The sequence below is a fragment of the Rattus norvegicus genome, chromosome 1 (assembly GCF_021556685.1).
Source record: "Rattus norvegicus strain SHRSP/BbbUtx chromosome 1, alternate assembly SHRSP_T2T, whole genome shotgun sequence".
NCBI classification, from domain to species: Eukaryota; Metazoa; Chordata; class Mammalia; order Rodentia; family Muridae; genus Rattus; species Rattus norvegicus.
In genome coordinates, this window is record NC_141534.1 from 18,335,443 (window position 1) to 18,356,534 (window position 21,092).

General features: G+C 40.8%; 1 protein-coding gene across 24 annotated transcripts in view; it reads right to left on the reverse strand.

Annotated features, from left to right (window-relative positions):
- The window catches only part of Ptprk (protein tyrosine phosphatase, receptor type, K), a 499,334-nt gene that overhangs the window by 364,009 nt on the left and 114,233 nt on the right, over positions 1–21,092 (reverse strand). For all 24 annotated transcript variants that reach the window (XM_087567119.1, XM_087567108.1, XM_087567090.1 and 21 more), the window contains 1 exon segment: positions 1,295–1,417. In XM_087567119.1, the coding sequence (XP_087423245.1) occupies positions 1,295–1,417 (123 nt within the window).

Here is a 21,092-nt window from a genome sequence, read left to right on the forward strand (position 1 = left end):
AGTCCCAAGAACATACTCAATGAATTATTTACACCCTTGTCTGAATATCTATCATTTAGGTTTTATTTTATTTGCTTTGAGAGCTTGTCATAGTCCACTGATCATCATCAACGCTTTCTCCTTTTGTGTTTATGAATCATGCCAATTAGCAAGGTTTTTTAATTAAGCACCATAATTGACATTTGCACTTCCAATGGCGATGTCTAAAACTCACGATCAATTACGAAGGACAGGCTAAATTTGTAGGAAAATCAATCTTACCTAATTTTATGTAATTATAATAAAACACTAAGATTGTACTTCAAAAGAAATTACTTGTAGAATATTAATATCAATTATATCATTTAAAGCATAGAGAAAGAATATTATTTTTACAACATATAATATTATATATAATCATTTGCTTCCTTCTAAACAACACTGTTCTCCTAGGTACTATGGTTCAAATTTTGTGTGTATGTTTCTGATTCTTATAATTATTCAAGTTATCAACAGTTATCAAGTTATCAACAGATAACTTAAGAGTTAGATCCAAACTAACATGTAGAACTGAAAAAAAAAAAAAAACACTACCCCCTCATTATGTGGAACGTATATATTGAAATGCTATTGTGTTGTGGTTTTCACAAATTACAAAAAAATTCATGACCTGTCTTAAGCAATCAGGAAATACACTATCTCATAAAATCAAAGTCAGTATCTACAAGAAGTCCTAGGCGGTAAGAAACAGATCTCTGCGCCTTTTCTACAACATTTACCCAGAAAGCATCTCTGCTTGGTCATGTTATCTCCAAGGTTTCTCTCTACAGAAGAATTGGCTCACTCACTCATGAGATTGAGAGCATTCATCTCCTGACCAGAGACCACTGCTTGCCTAGAATCTAACTAGACCACACCTGAGAGATATGATCAAAGGTATCCAAATGAAGAAATCTCATGCTTAATATATTTTCCTATAAGCTTTGACTATTTATGGCTTCTTTTCTTTTTCCTCCTTTCTAGTTTTACTTGATCACTTTCACTTCTTAGTAAGGGCAAAAGAACAAATGTTTACAAAGTTACATATTTTTTTGCAAAGCACAGAAAGTTGTATTAAGAAGTCTTGAAGAATGCTGTAGGTTATAAAATAGTGTTAAGGGAGAAGTAACAAAAATTTTAAGATTTTTACATGTGACCAAATAGCCCAGTGAGTGGGTTTAACATAACAAATTTCTATTGTTACACATAAAGTGAAAAATTCTTTTTTTTTTCCTGAAATATTCCTTAGACACCGAATTAGGATAAAATGTCTTACCTTGAGGCATTTCGGGGGGCAGGTAATGGGGTTCCTGCGCACTGACATGGACCCACTCAAAGTCATCGTATAAATCCTGGTGGTAGTCGCAGGCCCCTGGCCCATCATCAAAAGTGCAGCCACCTAGAAAGGGAAGCGAGGAACATGGTGACGGTCTGTACAGCCTTTGTGTGTGTGAGAAAAGCCCTGAGCAGCAAGAGCTAGGCGAAAATATAAACCTAGCATGGCACTGTGATCATACTAGTCCATGGCAGCCCTGTTGATCTCTACTCCCTTTAGTTCACCCAATACAAATTGAAACCTCAGTATACGCAACTTGTCAGAGCCCCAGATGGGAAGCCCAAGTTTTGAATTATTTTTAAAAAGATATATAAGATGAAGCTTTCCTTCAGCTTATAAATCTCCAAACACCATTGCCAATGTTACAGGAAAAGGGATAGAAAGTGAGAACTTTCCTTGCAATGCAAGGTCAAAACCGTGAGGTCCATATTTTAGCCTCATCCATCCCTTGATTTAAAAGGTGTCCATGAGCTTGGCAGTGGTGGCGCACGCCTTTAACTGCAGCACTTGAGAGGCAGAAGCAGGCGAATCTCTGTGAGTGAGAAGCCAGCCTGGTCTAAAGAGCAAGTTCCAGGATGGCCAAGGCTACAGAGAGAAACTCTGCCTCACCTATCTTGGATAATATAAACACACGCACAAACGCACACACGCACGCATGGACACACACACACACACACGCACCACACACGCACCACGCCACGCACATGCCACCCACTCGCCATGCACGCAACAGCTGCCGCATGTGCACTCACACACTGCACCCGCTGCACCACGCGCACGCACGCACGCACGCACACTCACACACTGCACGCACCACGCTACGCCACGCACGCGCCACCCACTCGCCACGCACGCAACCGCCGCACTGGCTGCACCACGCACGCACTGCACCCGCTGCACCACGCGCACGCACAATGCACGAACGCACCTAAAACAGGAATAAAGGTGTCTATGATGTCTCACACAGTGAATAAATCGCACAGAGCTTACCAGGGTGTAAACAGTACTTGAGGTCTGGGACAGGCTTTTCTGGGATATTGTTTAGATTATTTTCAAACTCAACACAGTTGTAAAGTGAGAGAACCTGAGGCTCAGGATGGATGAGATTAGCCCAAGACCCCCAGGCTTCCTTTGCTTAATGACGTGACGTTTTAAGAGCACCGGTCACGTTTACCCTCGGCTGCCTTTCAGATGTGACTTCTACTGCACAAAGAAAAGGACTGCTTTTACTTCTTAGCCCACCTATTAAAGGGTACACAGTGAACTTGACCGTTTACTCAAATCGGGAAAACAGAAGGGGCCTATATGTCTCATCTCAAAAGAAAACTGATTACAACTAATGAAAATCGGGCAGTGGCTGCAATGGGAAAAGCCAACAACCTTTCAAGTAGCTCAATATTTGAATAGTGTCCATGGAGATCTGTGCGGAAAACTTGGGGGATTCTAAGGCAAGCAAACTCAGCGAACAGGTGGTGCGCTTCGGACCATTTTCTTCTTCCCACTCTCCTCAACGAGTTTATCACTTTGGATAACAGGGAAAGACAGGCTTCAGCAAGGGCAGAAAGCAGGCGCATCAAAGACAAAACTGTAAGGGACAGAGAAAAACACACCCCCAACATCCTTCTCAAAAGCAGAGCACACGATGGGTATTCTTGAGTCTTTGACTACAGAAATCCTTTGCTATAATCCAAAGTTCAAAAATGGAACGTGGATTATAGCGTTTTCAATATACTTTAAATGACCTGGCTTGAATAGGGGTCTCAAGAAAGACGATGTACACTTCTTATAAAATTAATTGAATTCATCTCAAACCAACAAAAGAGGGGTACTAGGAAATGCATCTTTGCATCGTAAAGGACAACTTTTTCTCACAAATCGTTTGCTGTCACAAACCCCAAAAGACTTAGAGCTTTGTAATATATGCCTTGCAGGGCCCCCGTTATGCTTCACACAGGTCTGGGGCCCCATGTATATAAATTTAAACTACCAGTGGAAATGATATTGACTCATTTGGGAGACAAAGAGCTGTAGTGGTTGCCCTTCACAGACACGGCTAATTTCAGACCAGCATTCTGATTAACAGTAACAAGAGGAATAGCTATAAGAAGTAAGTGTGTCAACAGTGCATGTCACTACTGTATTAGCAAAGCGTCAGGACGATGTTGAAATCATTGACTGGTCAGCTTGACTTGCAGGATAAGAAAAATCCTTGAAGACAAATATTCAGTCTCTATAAGTTCTAATCCAAGAGGTAGCACGAAGCTACTGAGGACATGGAAAGCACATTGATAAACCTTCCTTAGCACGTTCTTACTATCATTGTTGTAAAGGGGATTTCTAGCTCAAAAGTATTAGGAACTAGTGAAGTGACAAAGTGTAAGGGAGAAGAGATAAATAACAATAATGAAGAAGAAGAAGAAGAAGAAGAAGAAGAAGAAGAAGAAGAAGAAGAAGAAGAAGAAGAAGAAGAAGAAGAAGAGGAGGAGGAGGAGGAGGAGGAGGAGGAGGAGGAGGAGGAGGAGGAAGAGGAGGAGGAGGAGGAGGAGGAAGAGGAGGAAGAGGAAGAGGAAGAAGAAGAAAAAGAAGAAGAAAGAAGAAGAAGAAAAAGAAGATAATAATAATAATAATAATAATAATAATAATAATAATAATATAACAAAAACTCTAGGCTGATGAATGATACAAAATAGTCCATGTGATACAGGTGATAACAAGATGAACAAAATTCTGAAAAAAAAAAAACAAAAAAACAAAAAACAGACTACACTCACTAAGGTACACCTAAAGAAGGGAAGGCACACCAAGCAAAGAAACACAGTATGCCTTTCAAGATGTCCAACCCCGCATCTAGGGGAATGCACTATCTGTCTTTTTCTAATGACCTCCTCTTCCATTCCAACTGAAATACTTGTGGAAGCCTTTCCTGAGCCTTGCTTCTTCTTACTGAGGAGAAAACAAAAGCGGTGCGTGAACACCGAGATTGCAAACAGGGAAAGGGGGAGGAAAGTAACAAATGCATAAAGAAGTATGGCACCGTTAGGGCCCCAAAACATTTCTGAGGAGCAGCTATGACACATATGGAGGGGGAGTCAGGCAGAGACAACTTAACATGAATGGTTTCTGATGCCATAGAAAGAAACCAGACAGTTCAATCTACAGTTTTATTGAAACCCCTAAAAGTTTATCCAGAGGTACACTGAGAAAATTATACATCTAGCAGCACGTGGAACACAAAAGGGACTAAGATAAACTGAGGCAGGAACATGTTTCCAGCTTATAACACATAGCACACTGCGTACCTCTCATCCTGTCCAATTGGATTTTTGTTGGCAGGAGGGACAGGGAACAAGGTGGGTCTTATATATGCTAGAGAAGGGCTCAACCATCGGGCCTCATCCCCAGTTCTAACCAGACCATAGATCTGGAACAAATTATACCACACTATATTCCTATCCATGACTTTCGAAGCATAGATTTCTATGGTATATGATCCTTCAAATGCGCATTCCTAAAACATAGTATTTAAGAGAAAACTACTGAGGGTGTGATGGCACCCATCTATAATCCAAGCAGTTAGGATCCAGAGGCAGGTGGCTATCTGTGAAGTCAAGGCTAGCTTGTTCTATACACTGGGTTCAAGCCCAGCCAATGCTATACAGTAAGGCTCTGTCTCTAAATTAAAATGGAGTTGTCAAAGTACAGCTCTCTAGAGTTCTTTGCCAGTGACTCCTACAGTAAGGAGTCTGTGGGCTCATTAAGGTTCTAGGATTGTGGAGATGTAGAGGATTAGAGATCCAGAGGTAAACTCCCCTAGAGGTTCCTTGACCGTCATTTATTAACAACCTCTTTACATAGGACATACCATGATATCAACAATCAGGCATAATATATTCCTTTTGTCAGGTAGCTAAGCTCATAGGCACTAATTTACATGAAAATACGTGCTCAAAAGTCATGAACTTCTAAGACCTGTGCCAGAGAATCCCTACTTTGTTGTGATCCTTTGAGGAAATTTGAGAGAAAATTTATTTATGCTAAAATTCTTTAGAGGCCAGTGAGGTAGCTTAAAATAGGAGGCTACATGCTACTAAGCTTGACAACCTGAGTTCAATTCAGAAAGCCACATTAAAGGACAAAAATCTCAACTTCACCAAATTTTTATTCTCTCTCTCCCTCTCTCTCTCAACAAATAGACAGACAGACAGACAATAGTGTTAGAATAATTGATTGTTAGCTGATAAATAGATGGATAATAAGATAGATGATAGTTATATAGATGATAGAGGAAACATGATTGTTCGATAAATAGATAAACAGGTGATATAGATGATAGATATTAATAGATATATATTAGGTAAACGATTGATAGATGATTAATAGATATATAGATAAACAAATTATTGATAGGTGGATAGATACATACATCCACACATACATAAACACATACATACATGGAGAGAGAGAGAGAGAGAGAGAGAGAGAGAGAGAGAGAGAGAAAGAGAGGATAGATACAAAGGCACTGTTTCAAAATTCAAATCCTCTCTAAAGCCAAACTGTGCATTTTTTGTTCATTTTCTTCTCATGTGTTTTGGTTTTTGCTGTTGTTTTTTGTTTTTTTTTTTTTTTTTTTGGTTTGTTTTGTAAAGTTTTGAAACAGGGTCCTACGTAGCCCAGGCTGCCTCCACTGGCCAAGTTCAGGAAGTACAGGCCTGTCAATACACCCAGTGTCTGTGGCCTGGGGGATAGAGCCCTGGAAAGAGTACATGCTAAGTACTATACCAACTAAGCTACTTCCTCTGCCCCAGAGTAAGGGCTTTTTAACAACACCCAGGATCTGATTAATTTTAAGTTTGAGCCAGGAAAAAAAAAAGAGTCATTAAGGTCTGGGCAGGTTACTCTGCATGACCTGTGAAGGGTAGGCTTTGAAAAGACGCTGTAGGAGAATCGTCACCATCATTCCATCCAGGGCCCTCATCTGTTTATCATTTGCTGACCAAGTATAAATTCTGGAGACAAACAGAATTATCACCCATGCAACTTACTGCCTTCACGCAACAAGCTCCATTTACTTGTAAACATGGAAAACTTTGTTAGATTTAAGCATGGGAGAAAACTATATTCCCCTAGAAAAGCATATGCACGGTCATGGAATATATGCTGGAACATACGGTAGATGTCCTTAGTATAACCGTATGATGATTTTTAGAGAAATGCAAAATCAACCCTGACTAGTTGTGAACTAATCAATAAGACAGATTTCTTCACTTAGGTGGCAATCCACATCCAACGATCCTTCTTCCTTTATTTTCAAGAGAGAAATGAATGTATACAAATTTACACTACCCACAGTATTAAATTAAACAAGCATTGGCTAGATCTCCTTTAATTATTCTAATTATAAATCACAAATATAAGGGGCTGGAGAGGTGCTCAGTGATTAAGGGCATATACAGTGCTATAACAAGCAAGAATCCAGCAAGGTCAGGGGGCAGGGGCGCGGAGGGGTCCCAGATACCTACGGCTCCAGCTCCCAAGGGATCCAATGCCTTAGGCTTCCATGAGCAGCTATGCTCATGTGAATATACTCACACAAAAACACACAATTAAAATAACAAAAGTTAAATCTAAAGAAGGAATTACAATATAAATTCACTGGTATGAAGTCAAAATGCCCAAGGAGCCAGTGGTATGCCTCAACAAATTAATTCTGAAGAATTAGAGAGAGAGAGAGAGAGAGAGAGAGAGAGAGAGAGAGAGAGAGAGAGAGACTTGATACTGGATTGATGTTCTAGTTCACCAGAGCAGATCTTTATTCCTAGAATAAAGATCTCATTGGGAAAAGTAGAGAAATGGCTTTCCGAAAGCATTCCTCTGAAAAATGCTGGAATGTTTAAATAGATTTCTGTTTCCTGTTAACTCTACACTTCTGGGAATATCGAAGGTACCAAATGAGAATGGACAGACAGGACCAATGCCCAGGTAGTGTGTGTCCATGTCAGCTATAAAGACAAGTAACACTTGTTCCTCAATACATATCCAAAAATTAAAATACACACGCACGAGAAATATTCAAGTACACACAAAAAATGTATGCCTTTACGAGAGAATGGATGAATCCTGTGTCATTCATTCTAATTTAGTGCCGCTGAGGAGCTCAGTGGATAAAAACTTAGAAAATTTATAAATGAGTCTTTTAAAAAGATAATCAATCCAGACTCAGAAGAATACTCTTTGTGCGGCCTGCAATTAATTGGTATGTGAAAATATTACCTCAGCCTGACGCCTTGCAAAAGAAAGGAAACCCTGGCGAGGTTCCTCTGAATTAAGAGCTATCATTTATGGATAGGTGGGAGTAATTCCTATTGATGAGAAAAGAAGTCATTTCAAACAGACCCATCGATTATCAAATTATTCCTTCCTGGGGTTCCACCTCTAACTGAAAATACATCTTTAATTTATATAATCCAATATTCTGGAGCTGGTAAGACTTCTTCTTTAAATTGTCTAGGATTCAAAGCAAATGCTATTCTTTCACTGCATAGCCATCCTACAATGTGACCAGATTAACCAGAATGGAGTAAGACGCTCAATTACACACTCTTCAGAGCGGTGACATTCCAATGCACTGTGGCTCAATGAGTAAGATTGAGGGATTTTCAGGACCTGGCCACACAGTTAGGTGAGAGACGAGAGCTTGGCTGAGACGCAGCGTAGAGTGTGGCTAAGTGCATGCAAAGCTCTCTCACATTCATTTCCTGAGCTTCTATTCGCCCCCCATTAATATCAACACAATAATAGTCACCAAACAAGGGTGTGAGGACTAGTCAAAACCCTCACATGTAAAGGGACTCACATCGAATACATTTCTATAAAGTGCACACTTTCTATATCCCTGCACCAATTTTTAGTTTACACATGGGCTATACAGTTTTGACCCTGCACAGGTAACTAACAGCTAAATCTTAAATAGAAAGAAACCTTTTTTCAACGTAACTAGCCCAGTAATAGGAAGTGTGCCTTAAATCAGGAGTGACAAAAACACATCTATGCAAAGCCAGTTTGGAAACACTCCTTTAACTTCTGTTTGAACCACACAATTCTGTAACTATAGCAAGAGAGCAGTCAAACATGAAAAAACAAACAGATTACCGGACTGCACTGGAAGAACACCTAAAGTATGTGACTAGGCTGGATGAAGGCCATGGGCTAAAGTTCACTAACCCACAGCTTAGATCACGCTCATCTGAAATAGTCTTAAAACTACCAGTAAAATTTAGCCTGGCTAAAAGCTTATTTTCACATAAATCAAGGTGGGTAGCAGTGGGCAACATCAGGAAGTTAGATTAGAGATGAAATACAAAACCAACCCATTTGTCACAAGTCCAACACTGTGTGTGTTGAGAGAGGGAGAAATAAAATGCCCAATGCCCTAAAGGTTTAACACCAGTAGAACCAGAGAAGGAAATTTATGGCATGACCTAAGACCTTGCATATATATGTGGTCATGCATACTACTGAAATATTGGTCACCCTAGAGGTCTATGATTACATGCCTTTAGAAATAACTTCACAGATGTAAAGCGTTTATTAAAACGTAGCCTCTAATCTCAGCATTTGGCAGTGGAGGTAGGAGGACGCAAAGGTCAATATTAGATTTGGGTATGCAGTGAGCTTGAGGTCAGCCTGGACTATATGAGATTCTTCCTCAAAGTAACAAAAGGGGGTGGAGATAACAGGAATGTACTAATAAAAAGTACCTCGTAATAGAAAAGTAAATAAATAAAACTCACGATAACTCGGGGAAAAGCAGAGAAGAGGGGTGGAAGCTGCTCGAAGCACACACATGGACCTGGTTCAAATCCCGGTACCCAAGTGTACTATAACCCAAGGTTTCTGTAACCCCAGATTCAGGGGATCTGAAGCCTTCTTCTGGCTTCCTTTGGCACCAAGCATACACATGGTATACAAACTTACATACATACATATATACATACATTCATACATACATACATAGAAGGCAGGAAGGGAAATGAAGGAAGGAAGGAGAGAGATAGGAGGGAAGGAAGGGGGGGGAGAGAGAGAGAGAAAGAGAGAGAGAGAGAGAGAGAGAGAGAGAGAGAAAACCAGCAAAGTTTATGAATCCAGGCAGTACAAACTCATCATGCCAGTAAGCGCCCAATCCTACTGTACCCATGACACTGGCCAGGTGGTGCCTGACATCCTGTGGATCAAAGACTTTGACCTCACACATGTTGAAGTCACTCCCTCTGATGCCACAAACAGGAGGGCATCCTTGTTGGGTGGGATGGTTAATACTGACTGTCGACTTCCAAGATACCAAACCACCTAGAAGACAAACCGCTGGGAAAGTCAGTGGAGGAGTTTCCGGGCTAGCTGAGGTAGGAAGACGCACCTTAAAGGGCTGCCACCTAATTCTGTGAAATGCGGTCAGAGCCGGAATGAAAAGACAAAGAGGTCTGAGAACTGGCATCCACCCAACTCCCTATTTTCTGGCTACAGATAAAACAGGACCAGCAGCTCCATGCCCCTGCTGCAACACCCCCCACTTCCGGACAGAATCTATCTCCTCCAGTGAAGCCATAATGAACCATTCACTTCTTTGGTTGCTTACTCTTTGGTACTGTGGACACAGCAATAAAAAAAGTAAAAGTAACACACCCCACAGGTTGAAAAGTCTGTCTGGTTAGTCATTTTAAATAGGGTGGATTAAGGTAAAAGTTTGATAAGATAACACGGCCCTGTCAGCTTCGTGTTTGACCTCTCCCAGAAGGTACACAACAAGCTATGGGTTTTTATTCAATTTTTTAAAATACTTTTATTATAATATAATTATGTCATTGGCTTCCCTGTCCTCTCTCCAGCCCCGCCCACGCCTCCCACTCTCGGGCTGACAGGGTCTTCTTCCTTATTCTTACATATATACAAGCATGCAGGCTGACAAGTTTGCTTTCTTGTAGATTCAGCGCTGACCACTTGATAATACATCACCAATCAGGGCTTCACCCCGGGGAAGACTGTTTCGCCCTCTCTCAGCAGTCACTCGTAGCCTGTAGCTCTTTGTCTAGCAGTGGAATCTCACAGACTTTGGAAATCTTAAAAACGAAATAAAAACTCTCGTTTTATTAATGCAAATTTGTTCTAACACTCTTTCCTGCTGTCACACCAGCTGCAGAATGAGAGACATTTCTGCTTTTGTTTGTTTTGTCTTTGTGTTTGTTTTGTTTTGTTTTTGTTGGTTGATTTTTGGGGGGAGAGATCACTGGTGTTTCTCATGCCTGTCTGAGGGTGTCTAACCCCCTGGAATGGGAGTTACAGACAGTGGCGAGCTACAATGTGAGTGCTAGGAATTGAACCTGGAATGACTCTGGGAGAGCAACTGTAGCTTCTTAACCTTGCAGCCATCTCTCCAGCCCCGGTTTCTTTTCCAGCAAAATCCCCGTCCTCTGCACTTAGAGTTAGATACACGATCTTAACGAAACCACTGAACAAAGTAATTGAGAATAAATGTAGTGAAAAATAAAATTCCCAACTGAAGTCGTATTTACATTATGGTAAAACTTGAAACCGCCCAAGCTCAGACATAAGCCGTTCTTTGTTTTGTTTCTCGTGGGGAGTTGCTTACTGGTGGGTTTCACTGCGCCCACAGCGGACTGATGAGCTCTGCCTTATCTCTACAGCTGCTCCTGACCCCACTCAGTCATGGGCGATGGATCGTTTTGCATGATGAAGGGGTGAAGCCATGGAAAACAGAATCCCATGACCCAGGCTTCCAGAAGTGATATAAGAACCTCTTTAGAATTTCAAATCTTAGATCAGACTGAAGGAGCTATCTAAAATATCTCACTCGAATCTTAAGAGTAACAGTTCACCTAAGACTCTAAAAAATAATGAAACTCGGATCAGAAACGAACTAACCAAGGTAACTAATGTGCATCTCAGACAAAAGCAAAAGCATCGTTTTGTATATTTGTCATAAAAACGGAACCCTTTTACTATCAAAATATCTTAATCTTGATTTATATTTACATTTTCCATGTTCCTTAGAGAAGGTTCTTTTACGTATTTTTGTGTCTGTTTGTATGTGTGGTATTATGTATGTATGTGGGTTTGTGTGTGTGTTATATGTGTGCATGTGTGCATGTATATATAGGTGTGTCCCTGTGTACATATGTGTATGTGTATATATATATATGTGCATATATGCATATATCCATATGTGTGCATGTGTGCGCGTGGTGTATGCATACCTGTGTAGGAAGATGCACATACCCCAACATTAAGAGCAGCCAAGGGAGGCCGTTCTCTGTCTAACCTCACTCTCTGTCTCATTTCTTTGAGACAGCGTTTGTCCTGAGACTGGACTAGACCAACCATCATCAAACCCCACTGAACGGGCTCATCAAGTGCTGGGCTTACAAGAGAATGCAGGGCCATGCCACCGTCTTTTACGGATGCTAGAGATCTGAACCCAGGTCTTCCAAGCTGAGCAGCAACTGTTCTTACTCAACAAGTCCAGGTTCCTTTACACATATTCTTAACAGGAAAGAGTTACGGTTTTCTCTGCCGTCTCCTGAAGTCATAAGGAGAAAATTGCATGTAATTATCATTCCAGCCAATGTGCTAGCTGATGCCATTAGAGCCATTAACTCACCCTGCGCATCACTGAGGACAGTCTGGCTTCCTGCCAGGCCCAGACCAAACAGACATCTTACAGAAGAAGCATGGGTCACAATAACTTCCTCCTCTTAGTCATCTTTCAGAAAAGTGGATATGGTTAAAATTTGGTGGGACTGGCCCATAAGATAAAACTCTCCCAAGCTGTGAAGCATGGCTACAGACAGACATTTAAATGTCACTGGACATGAGAGGTCATTCCATCCTAATGGAGAGAGTCAAGTAGGATGGCTGTAAGGTTTGTGTTAAGTTAAGCCACACCAACATTCCGGGCCGCCTGGGTCGTCCTCTTTCTGGCTTCTACGCTGTGCGAAGGCAATTCGACTTGAGTTCGCTCTCTCTACTTTCACCAAGTGCATAGGAACTGTACATTCAGGATTTGAGAACTCTCCATATATCCTGTAACATTAGATGCTAAGCACACTTGCAGATTCTTGTAAAAAAAAAAAAAAAACCTAATTATTTTGTTAAAAGAGAATAGAAAATCTGAGTTTATAATGATGCCCTTCACTGGAGACTCGGATTAGAGATGGTCAGCTCCAGTGGGGAGCAGAGACAAGAGTCACCACTGGGCAGAATGCCTAAAACGTAAAAACAAACAAACAAACAAACAAAACCAAAAGAACAAAAACAAACATGCCTGGAAATGAAGCATAATTAAGTTTTTTAAGTGACCTTAAGTTATGTATCAACAAACTTACAAAAGAATCTGATCTTTACTACTAGAAAAAGATGGGAAACTGTTGGTACAGAAAAGGTATCTGTGAAGTGAAGCCTAACTAATAGAAAGAAGTTAACTGTCTGATACTGTCGTGTCTAGCAGATCCTCCCAGCACAGGAGCAAGAGATTTATACAGACTGGAAATATCATCTCACTAAGTAGGATATCTGCGCTGATACAATGTAATCCATTTAATTAATTTTCTAAAGCATGACAACCAGTTCTAAAATGTATCATATTGAGAAGTTTACTGAAAAAAAATAAAAGCAAATATCTTTCTTCAGAGTGGGATCTAGAAGTGGGGATTTTTGCTTTTCTATTTCTTTCTAATTTCCTATATAAGAGGAGAAGCTGGGAAATAAGATTTGAATAATAGATGGAAGGCAGAGGCTGTGCGGAGGTGGCATTTGAAGTCTAGCATCCCTGTACTGAATGAGAGCTCCCACGTCTCATTTCTCACCCCAAGCCAGAGCACACATTTCAGAAATTTCAAATAATAAAAACAAAATAATAATACATATTATTCAGTGTGCTACTTTTTAGGACATCTGGACACATAATTATACTTTTTAAAAAGATGTGGATTTGTGTCTCAAACCTTATATATACATACACACATATAAACATATATGATCTTTATTATTCATATGAGGAAACCTTGTCACAAAAACAAGGGACATATACATGTCATTTGCAGAAGGACTGTCCGAGATTGGGGTAACAATACAGGGGCCACTATCCCTTAGTGATTTCAGTTTCTCTAATTTAACAATTTCACCCCTACAAATATACCCTATAAAATATTGGCATGTATTCTGTCTTAAATTGAACCAATAAAGGTTAGGGCCACCAACTCCCTAAATTACAATACAAATTTCATCAACACCCAAAGACAACAAGACTGCCTATAAACTTGAAGGGCGATGACAGCAAACCAGCTTGTGGAGATTCCCTCCAATTCTGGGCTTACGACAAGGTGAAGTATCTTTCTATAATAGATAGGTCATAGCAGAGACAAATACTAAAAACTAGCAACTGGTGAAGACAAGGAAGGTGCTAGAAACCATGTGGGAAGCAGTAATTACTTGCCAACTGATGGAAAAATACGAAGGCAAGTGTTACAGTTAAAGATCTTTAATCTCATGCAGAAGTGAAAAGAAGAAAATATCACAGGAATCACCATTGTAAGAGCATCCCTCTTTCCCTACCAACCTATCAGGTAGCCATTTAGCATATTGAGAAACAGAGAAAAGACTTGTGAGAAGAAATGTTTAACATCTATGATAAACTGATTGGAATGAGGAAAACAGCGCTGTACGTGGGACAAAATCAAAAGTATTAAAACAAGAATGGTTTTTAAGTATAGCTTCCAGGTAATCTGATACCTAACAGCACAATGCGTCTACTCTGTGGTTACTTTTGGTCGCTTTATCTGCAGGTAGAGTCAGACTGCAGACGATGAGGCTGAGTTAGATTTATCTATGGTATTTCTGCTGCTGCTTCATCTGCACACATGCACATATGTCTACCTGAAATACTTCAGTCATGGCTGTGGCTATCCACATGGCTTACTCGTAACATTCACTAATGAACTGATATCAGCAGACTGTAAGCTCCCAGAAATAGAGTCTCAATTAAAAGAAAATACACTCGGTTGAAGGATTCACATCTTGAACATACTGGGGGCTTCCGAAAATAACACCAGTCACCTTCTCCCTCTTCAACAATCCTAAGGGATTGACTGTGTGACCTTCCTATGAAGGTTTGTCTTGCAGATACCTTTAGCATCCTATAAGACATATAAAGGATGCATTTTTGCTGGAGATCGTGGTTATATTTCTAATAAACATTGAAGGTCGATAAAAGTTGGAGATTGGTCAAGTGGCCACATACTCCAGCCTGGCCACTGTGACAAGATACAGCTCTGCACTAGAGCCTCTGAGAATGGCCACCAAACCTGACTCAGTGCTGTTCATTACATCTCCGAGGGGGAGGTGAGGCTTTGTAAAACAGTGAATAAAACTTTATAGTCTTATCAAACGCAGGTGGAGACATCACAGGGGAGGGAATTGCCTGCAGAGAGATGACTTCCTGGCAATCATTCACTTGGTTAAGGGTGGCAAAACTTGCTTTCTAGCCAGAGATTTGTAACCATGACCATGACCACAGTCACCAAAAAAAGGCAGATGAGAGCTACAAAGGACTCAGGGTATAAGGCACAGCACACTTTTTGCAAGTTTCAGTGTTACTTGGAGAAGTCAGAACTCGATTTAGGCATTAAAAAAAAACCTTCAAATCTCATTATTTGCAAAAAAGTGGAACAGAATTGACATAATGGACAGACAGTATATAAAATGGAATGAGACAAAAAAAAAACCCTACGTATTCTCATTCACATGTAGAAGCTAAATTTGTTGATTTCATGGAAGCAGAATGGAGAGTAATGACCATCTGTGGTCAAAAGAAAAGAGATAGAAAAACAGGGACTTAAACAGAGAGAGAGCTGAGCACCACAAGAGTTCACAGGATCACCACACACATGTGCACACACACACACATACACACACTACACACATATACACACGGACACACATACACACATACACACACTACACACATACACACATAGACACACACTACACACACATGTGCACACACATATACACACACTACACACATACACACACTACACACATATACACACACAACACACACAAACACAAGACACACAAATACACCTATACACACACCATACACATACACCACCCAGAAACACACACACGTGCATACACATATACACACACGTATATTACACACACATACACCACACAGAAGCACACACACATACAGCAACCACACATATAACACATACATGTACACAGACACACGCAACACACACTATACATACACCATCCAGAAACACACACACACGCACACGCACATGCACACATATACACACACATGTATATTACACACACATACACCACACAGAAGCACACACACATACACCAACCACACATATAACACACACACATGTACACAGACACACGCAACACACACATACACCATATGCACATACAACACACACATATACACGTACACCACACATACACCACATACACCACACACACCACACACCTATACACATATACACATACCACACACACATACAACACACACATACAACACATATATAGACACACACATACATAAACACACATTACCATATGACATAGACATGACAATATCATAATACAACCCATCATTTTGCACATTAACCAAAAAAAAGAAAAATATTGTATTCTTCAGGAAGGAGATTTTAGAAGTTTGTCCCCCTAAATTGAGAAGACTCACACTCAGATCTTTGGTCAACTCCAGTCTCCATATATTGGCAGCTCTGGGCAAATATAAGCAACAGCAAATTACGATATGCGCCACTTGGAATGTAGTTTTATAATTACAATCTTTAAATGTATTAGAATTCACAAACAAAGCACAGACCAGCTCCCTGGATCTCAAAGGAGAGTAATGAAAATATTTGGTCAGAATACAAATGGAGTGTAAAGCCAACAGCTATTTTTAAAAGATGCTAAGTATTCCGCGAATATAGGGAGCACTAAATAAACAACAGGGGTCTTTTCATATAAAAGTGCACATAGAGTCCCACCAGGCAGAGAGATTAAGTGCTAATATTTTGCCTTGAATTTCTTTTAAGCCTCCCCCGTATCATATATCCTTGCTGTTTGCAGCCGATACTTAGGAAGCCCACCGCTTCTTTAGAAATATGCATTTGCCAACCATTTCGTTAATGACCTACATAAATACAATAATTTTGCAGTTGGTGCTATTGGAGCTTCTAAATACAAATTCATAATCGCTAAGTGACGCTATTTTCTCCTCTCTGTGCGTAATTACTCAAATCCGTAAGAATTTCTAAGCAGTCTGAGCAATGACAGAACATGACATATGCTATTTATTAGTGCTCTCCCTGCTAACTGCAGCTAGTGGATTGCAAATTAGTTCATCCATTCATCTTTGGCGCTCATTTCCATTAGGACCTTCGAAGTTTATTTACTCCCCTGCAAAGAGAGTGATAGGCATTACGGGGGAATCGCCTGCCTCCATTAGAGGACATTTTGCGACATTTTAAGAGCAGTAGTGGAGGGATGAAAGGTTCCAGAAAAGGTCCCCGAAGCAGATGTTTTTACAGTTTAGACGCCAACAGCACTAGGAGCAACCGCAGCCACAGGATACCACACGGCCAATTAACCACACGGTGGCTGCTGCACGTTGGACCCCGTTCTAGATACTTTATATGAAGTAACGAAGTTAATTTTTAATACTAAGAAGGTAGGCTTGGGTTGGGGGGACAAGAATGAGTGCCCAGTCCCCAGAAATCATGTGAAAAACAGCCAAGCACCTGCTTGTGAGTTCAACACTAGGGGGAAAAGACAAGAGGGTGTGTGGGTTTGTTCCAAGCCAGTGAAGGGCACTATGTGAAAAGACAAGGTGACTTGGCAAGGGTTCGAGGACACTAGAGACCCTCTGGCCACGACAAGCAGGTGTGTTGACGTGCTTTACTAGTTAAGAAACTAAGATTAAAAACAACTCATTCAAAGTCATTTGAATAGTAAGGCCCCAAGCCAGGGTCCCAGTCCAGCCCTAGCCAAGACTTCCAAAGCTCCTCTCAAGGCTGGAAATCAGCACTTCAAAGGGAAGCATTAAGATCAGATTGCAGGAGAAACCCAACTGTCACGGCAAGAGGAAGCAAGGCAAGACTGCAGACTGGACAGCAGACACCACTGTCCTTCCAGAAGATTCAGGGAAGATCTCTGAAGAAAGATGTATTTTGGTACACAGGAGGCCAGTTTCAAGAGTTCTCTCTGGCAAAGTGAATCTCATACTCCAAATACCCCCACTGGGTGGTGAAGGGCTTCCTCTTGGCCCAGGACCCACTGACTTCTCAAATCCAGAAACTTGAAGTAAGTGGCTGGCATTGGTTGCCTGCCCTGCCCTCCCAGTGTCTTCTTTGGTGAAGGGAGGGAGGCTGGAATTGTTCTCAGCAGCTGAGAGTCAGCTGTCTCCTCTCCAGGCCTGCACCAGGAATTTGGGCAGCCCTTGGGAGATGTCACTTCCAAGCAAGGAATTGTCAGGAGAGCAACGATACGCGTCTCTTTCGTTTAGCATCTCCTTGTGAAATGAATATTTTTAACCCGGTTTGTCTGAGCAATCTACAACTCATATGTTTCCTCTGCAGTAAGAGGCATTTATTTACTGTACTATAAGGGTCTCTTCAGGATGCTGCTGTATTTAAGCCACCTACGTGTTCCTGAAGCATGACAAGGCAAGGATACTCAGGCATGACTTCTGAGTTCAAAGCAAACATATAAAAAAAAAAATGAAAGAAAAATCAATAGTAATGGTCAAGTATCTACATAGAGGGCTGAGAGAAATAGAACAAAAAAAACATATTTGTATATCCCTTTCTCTATGAAATTCACTCTAATAAAATCTAGGGCTCCAGGTCCAATCCTTTACTTAAAGGAATTTAACACATGAAAAGCTGCAAAGGTTCTCGGGATTCACAGGGCATACTTCTCCACCCTGCATAGGAATGTCCTCTAATGTCCCAGGACAGATGGCCTCCCCCATCTGCTTCCACACTTTGCACAGTCTTCATCTTAAGAAAGGGCAGGGTCTCTGTGAGAGCTGAGGTATTTCTCCAGAGAGTCTTTGCAATCACTCCACTCTTCCTGTGCAATGTCAAGGGACTCTTGAGAAATACGATCTCCCCAAACTCCTCCCTCTCCCTATCGTACACCCAGGACTTTCAAAAGCAGAATGGGCTTTGGCACAATATATGTTCTCCATTCTAACCAAGACCACAACCCAGATTAATAAAGTCACTTTGAGTCAGTTAAAACACACACACACACACATACACACACACACACACACACACACACACACACCACACACCACACACACACACACAAACACACACACCACACACACCACACACACACCACACAAACACACACACCACACAAACACAAACACACACACACCACACAAACACACACACACACACCACACACACACACACACACACACACGCACACACACACACACACACGCACACACTAAAAACAAAGCTGTTTCTCTTAACTTTTCCTCACTCAAGACTCTTGCCTACTTCATTTTTCTCTCCGCATCCTGACCTGGTGATCCTGATTTTAAAAGACTAATGAAGATTAATAAATCACTAAAACAAAAACAGAAATTGCAAGTCCTGGGCTTCTGGTGCCTCATGAGTCATAATTGGGGACCATTGAGACCAGAGCCATTGAGCCAAATTAAAAAAAAAAAAAAAAGACCACACAGAAAAAATTCGCCCTGAAGCTCCTCAGACCCTACATGATGTTCGGTAAAATTAACGTTCCCAGAGAGTGTCCACATTTTCTCCCCCTCTTTGAATTCAGTTTCAGAACTAGACTTGAAGTAAAGAAAATAGCCAGCTCCCTGTTTCCAAGTGCGTTAGCTTCCTCAGCCCAGGGACCCTCTAAGGTCAACTGACTTTGTGGAGTCAGTAAGTGATTGATGGGAGACTCCACTCCCCAGCCTCAGCCCCTGCAGTGCTTACTGAAGAGCTTGCCTCTGACATGCAATTTGATTTTCCTAACTTTATACTCGTATGCACAAATGGAATTTCTGCAGAGATAAAAAAAATTTTTTTAAAAGATAAAAGATATCATCTGTCATTCATCTAATATTTTCTAAAGATGAATAGAAATCAGTGAGAAGTGGGATTGCTTTGCCACTTAGTATTAAAAAGCTCATCTACAAGAGGAGATTACTGCCCTGTCCACTGTGCTAAAGTAACAGCGCCATTTCTAAGCCTTTACTAAATGCAGAAATGGGAAGGCAAACACTTCACAGAAAGATTAAATTTCCTAAAAGAAAGACAATATCCTAAGTGGTTTTATTAAATCCGGTATTAAATGTCTCACACTGCAGGTGGATCTTTCATTCAGTATTTACAAATATTTAGTTGGTTCTTTATACTATCTAAATTGACTATCAAAAAATACATTTCCATACTTTTGAACCACATATAAATTATTAGGATTTCATTTAATATAATATGGTAAGCATTAACTTCACTTAACACTTACCAACAAGATCCCTGATGTTACGAGATCAGAAGACTGAAATGCACATAGGTGGGTGAATGTGTGTCTAATGACATAGAACGACCAGAGTGCTTACAGCAGCTCAGGGGAACATGGCAGAGGCTACTTGCATATATAAAATTTAGGCATATGATCTAGGTATTCAGAAAGTGATAGCTGCTTGTTCTGTCGTGGTGTGGGTTTGTATATGTACTTACTTTTTGCTTGTTTTGGATTTGGAATTTGTTGCTTTTGTTTTGGTGGAGAGGGAGAGACAGAGAATGAGTATGTGTGAGTGAGTGAGTGTGGTGTGTGTGTGTGTGTGTGTGTGTGTGTGTGTGTGTGTGTGGTGTGTGCTTTTGTAGGGATGTGTTTGTGTGTGAGTGAATGAGTGTGGTGTGTGTGTATGTGTGTGTGAGTGTGTGTGTTTATGCTTTTGTAGAGATGTGTTTGCATGTGTGTGAGTGAATGAGTGGTGTGTGTGTGTATGTGTGTGTGTGTGTGTGTGTGCGCTTTTGTAGGGATCTGTTTGTATGTGGGTGAATGAGTGTTGTATGAGTAAATGAGTGTTGTGTGTATGTTTTTGTAGGGATGTGTTTGTATGTATGTGAGTGAATGAGTGTTGTGTGTGTGTGCTTTTGTAGGGATGTGTTTGAATGTGTGTGAGTGAATGAGTGTGTGTGTGTGCTTTTGTATGGATTTGTTTGTATGTATGTGAGTGAATGAGTGTTGTGTGTGTGTGTGTGTGTGCTTTTGTAGGGATGTGTTTGAATGTGTGTGAGTGAATGAGTGTGGTGTGTATGTGTGTGTTTGTGTGTGTGCTTTTGTAGGGCTGTTTGTATGTGTCTGACTGAATGAGTGTGGTGTGTGTCTGAGTTTTGTGTGTCTGGCTAATGTGTATTGTGTGAGGCTATCTGTATATGTTCCTTGTTTTCTTTAAATGGGGACATTTTTCTCATTTATGTTTTCTGCTCGCAGGACTTGAATCTGATAGAAAACAGAGATAACCAGAACCGGCTCTTCGGAGTGTGTCACCTTCTGACCCTCCTTGGTGACAACCTGACTCTGCACTGATAAATAAAGTTTGTGAAAATTAAAAGGAACAAGAGGCTTTGCGTTAATTATGTCGGTTCTCGTTCTGTTGAAAATC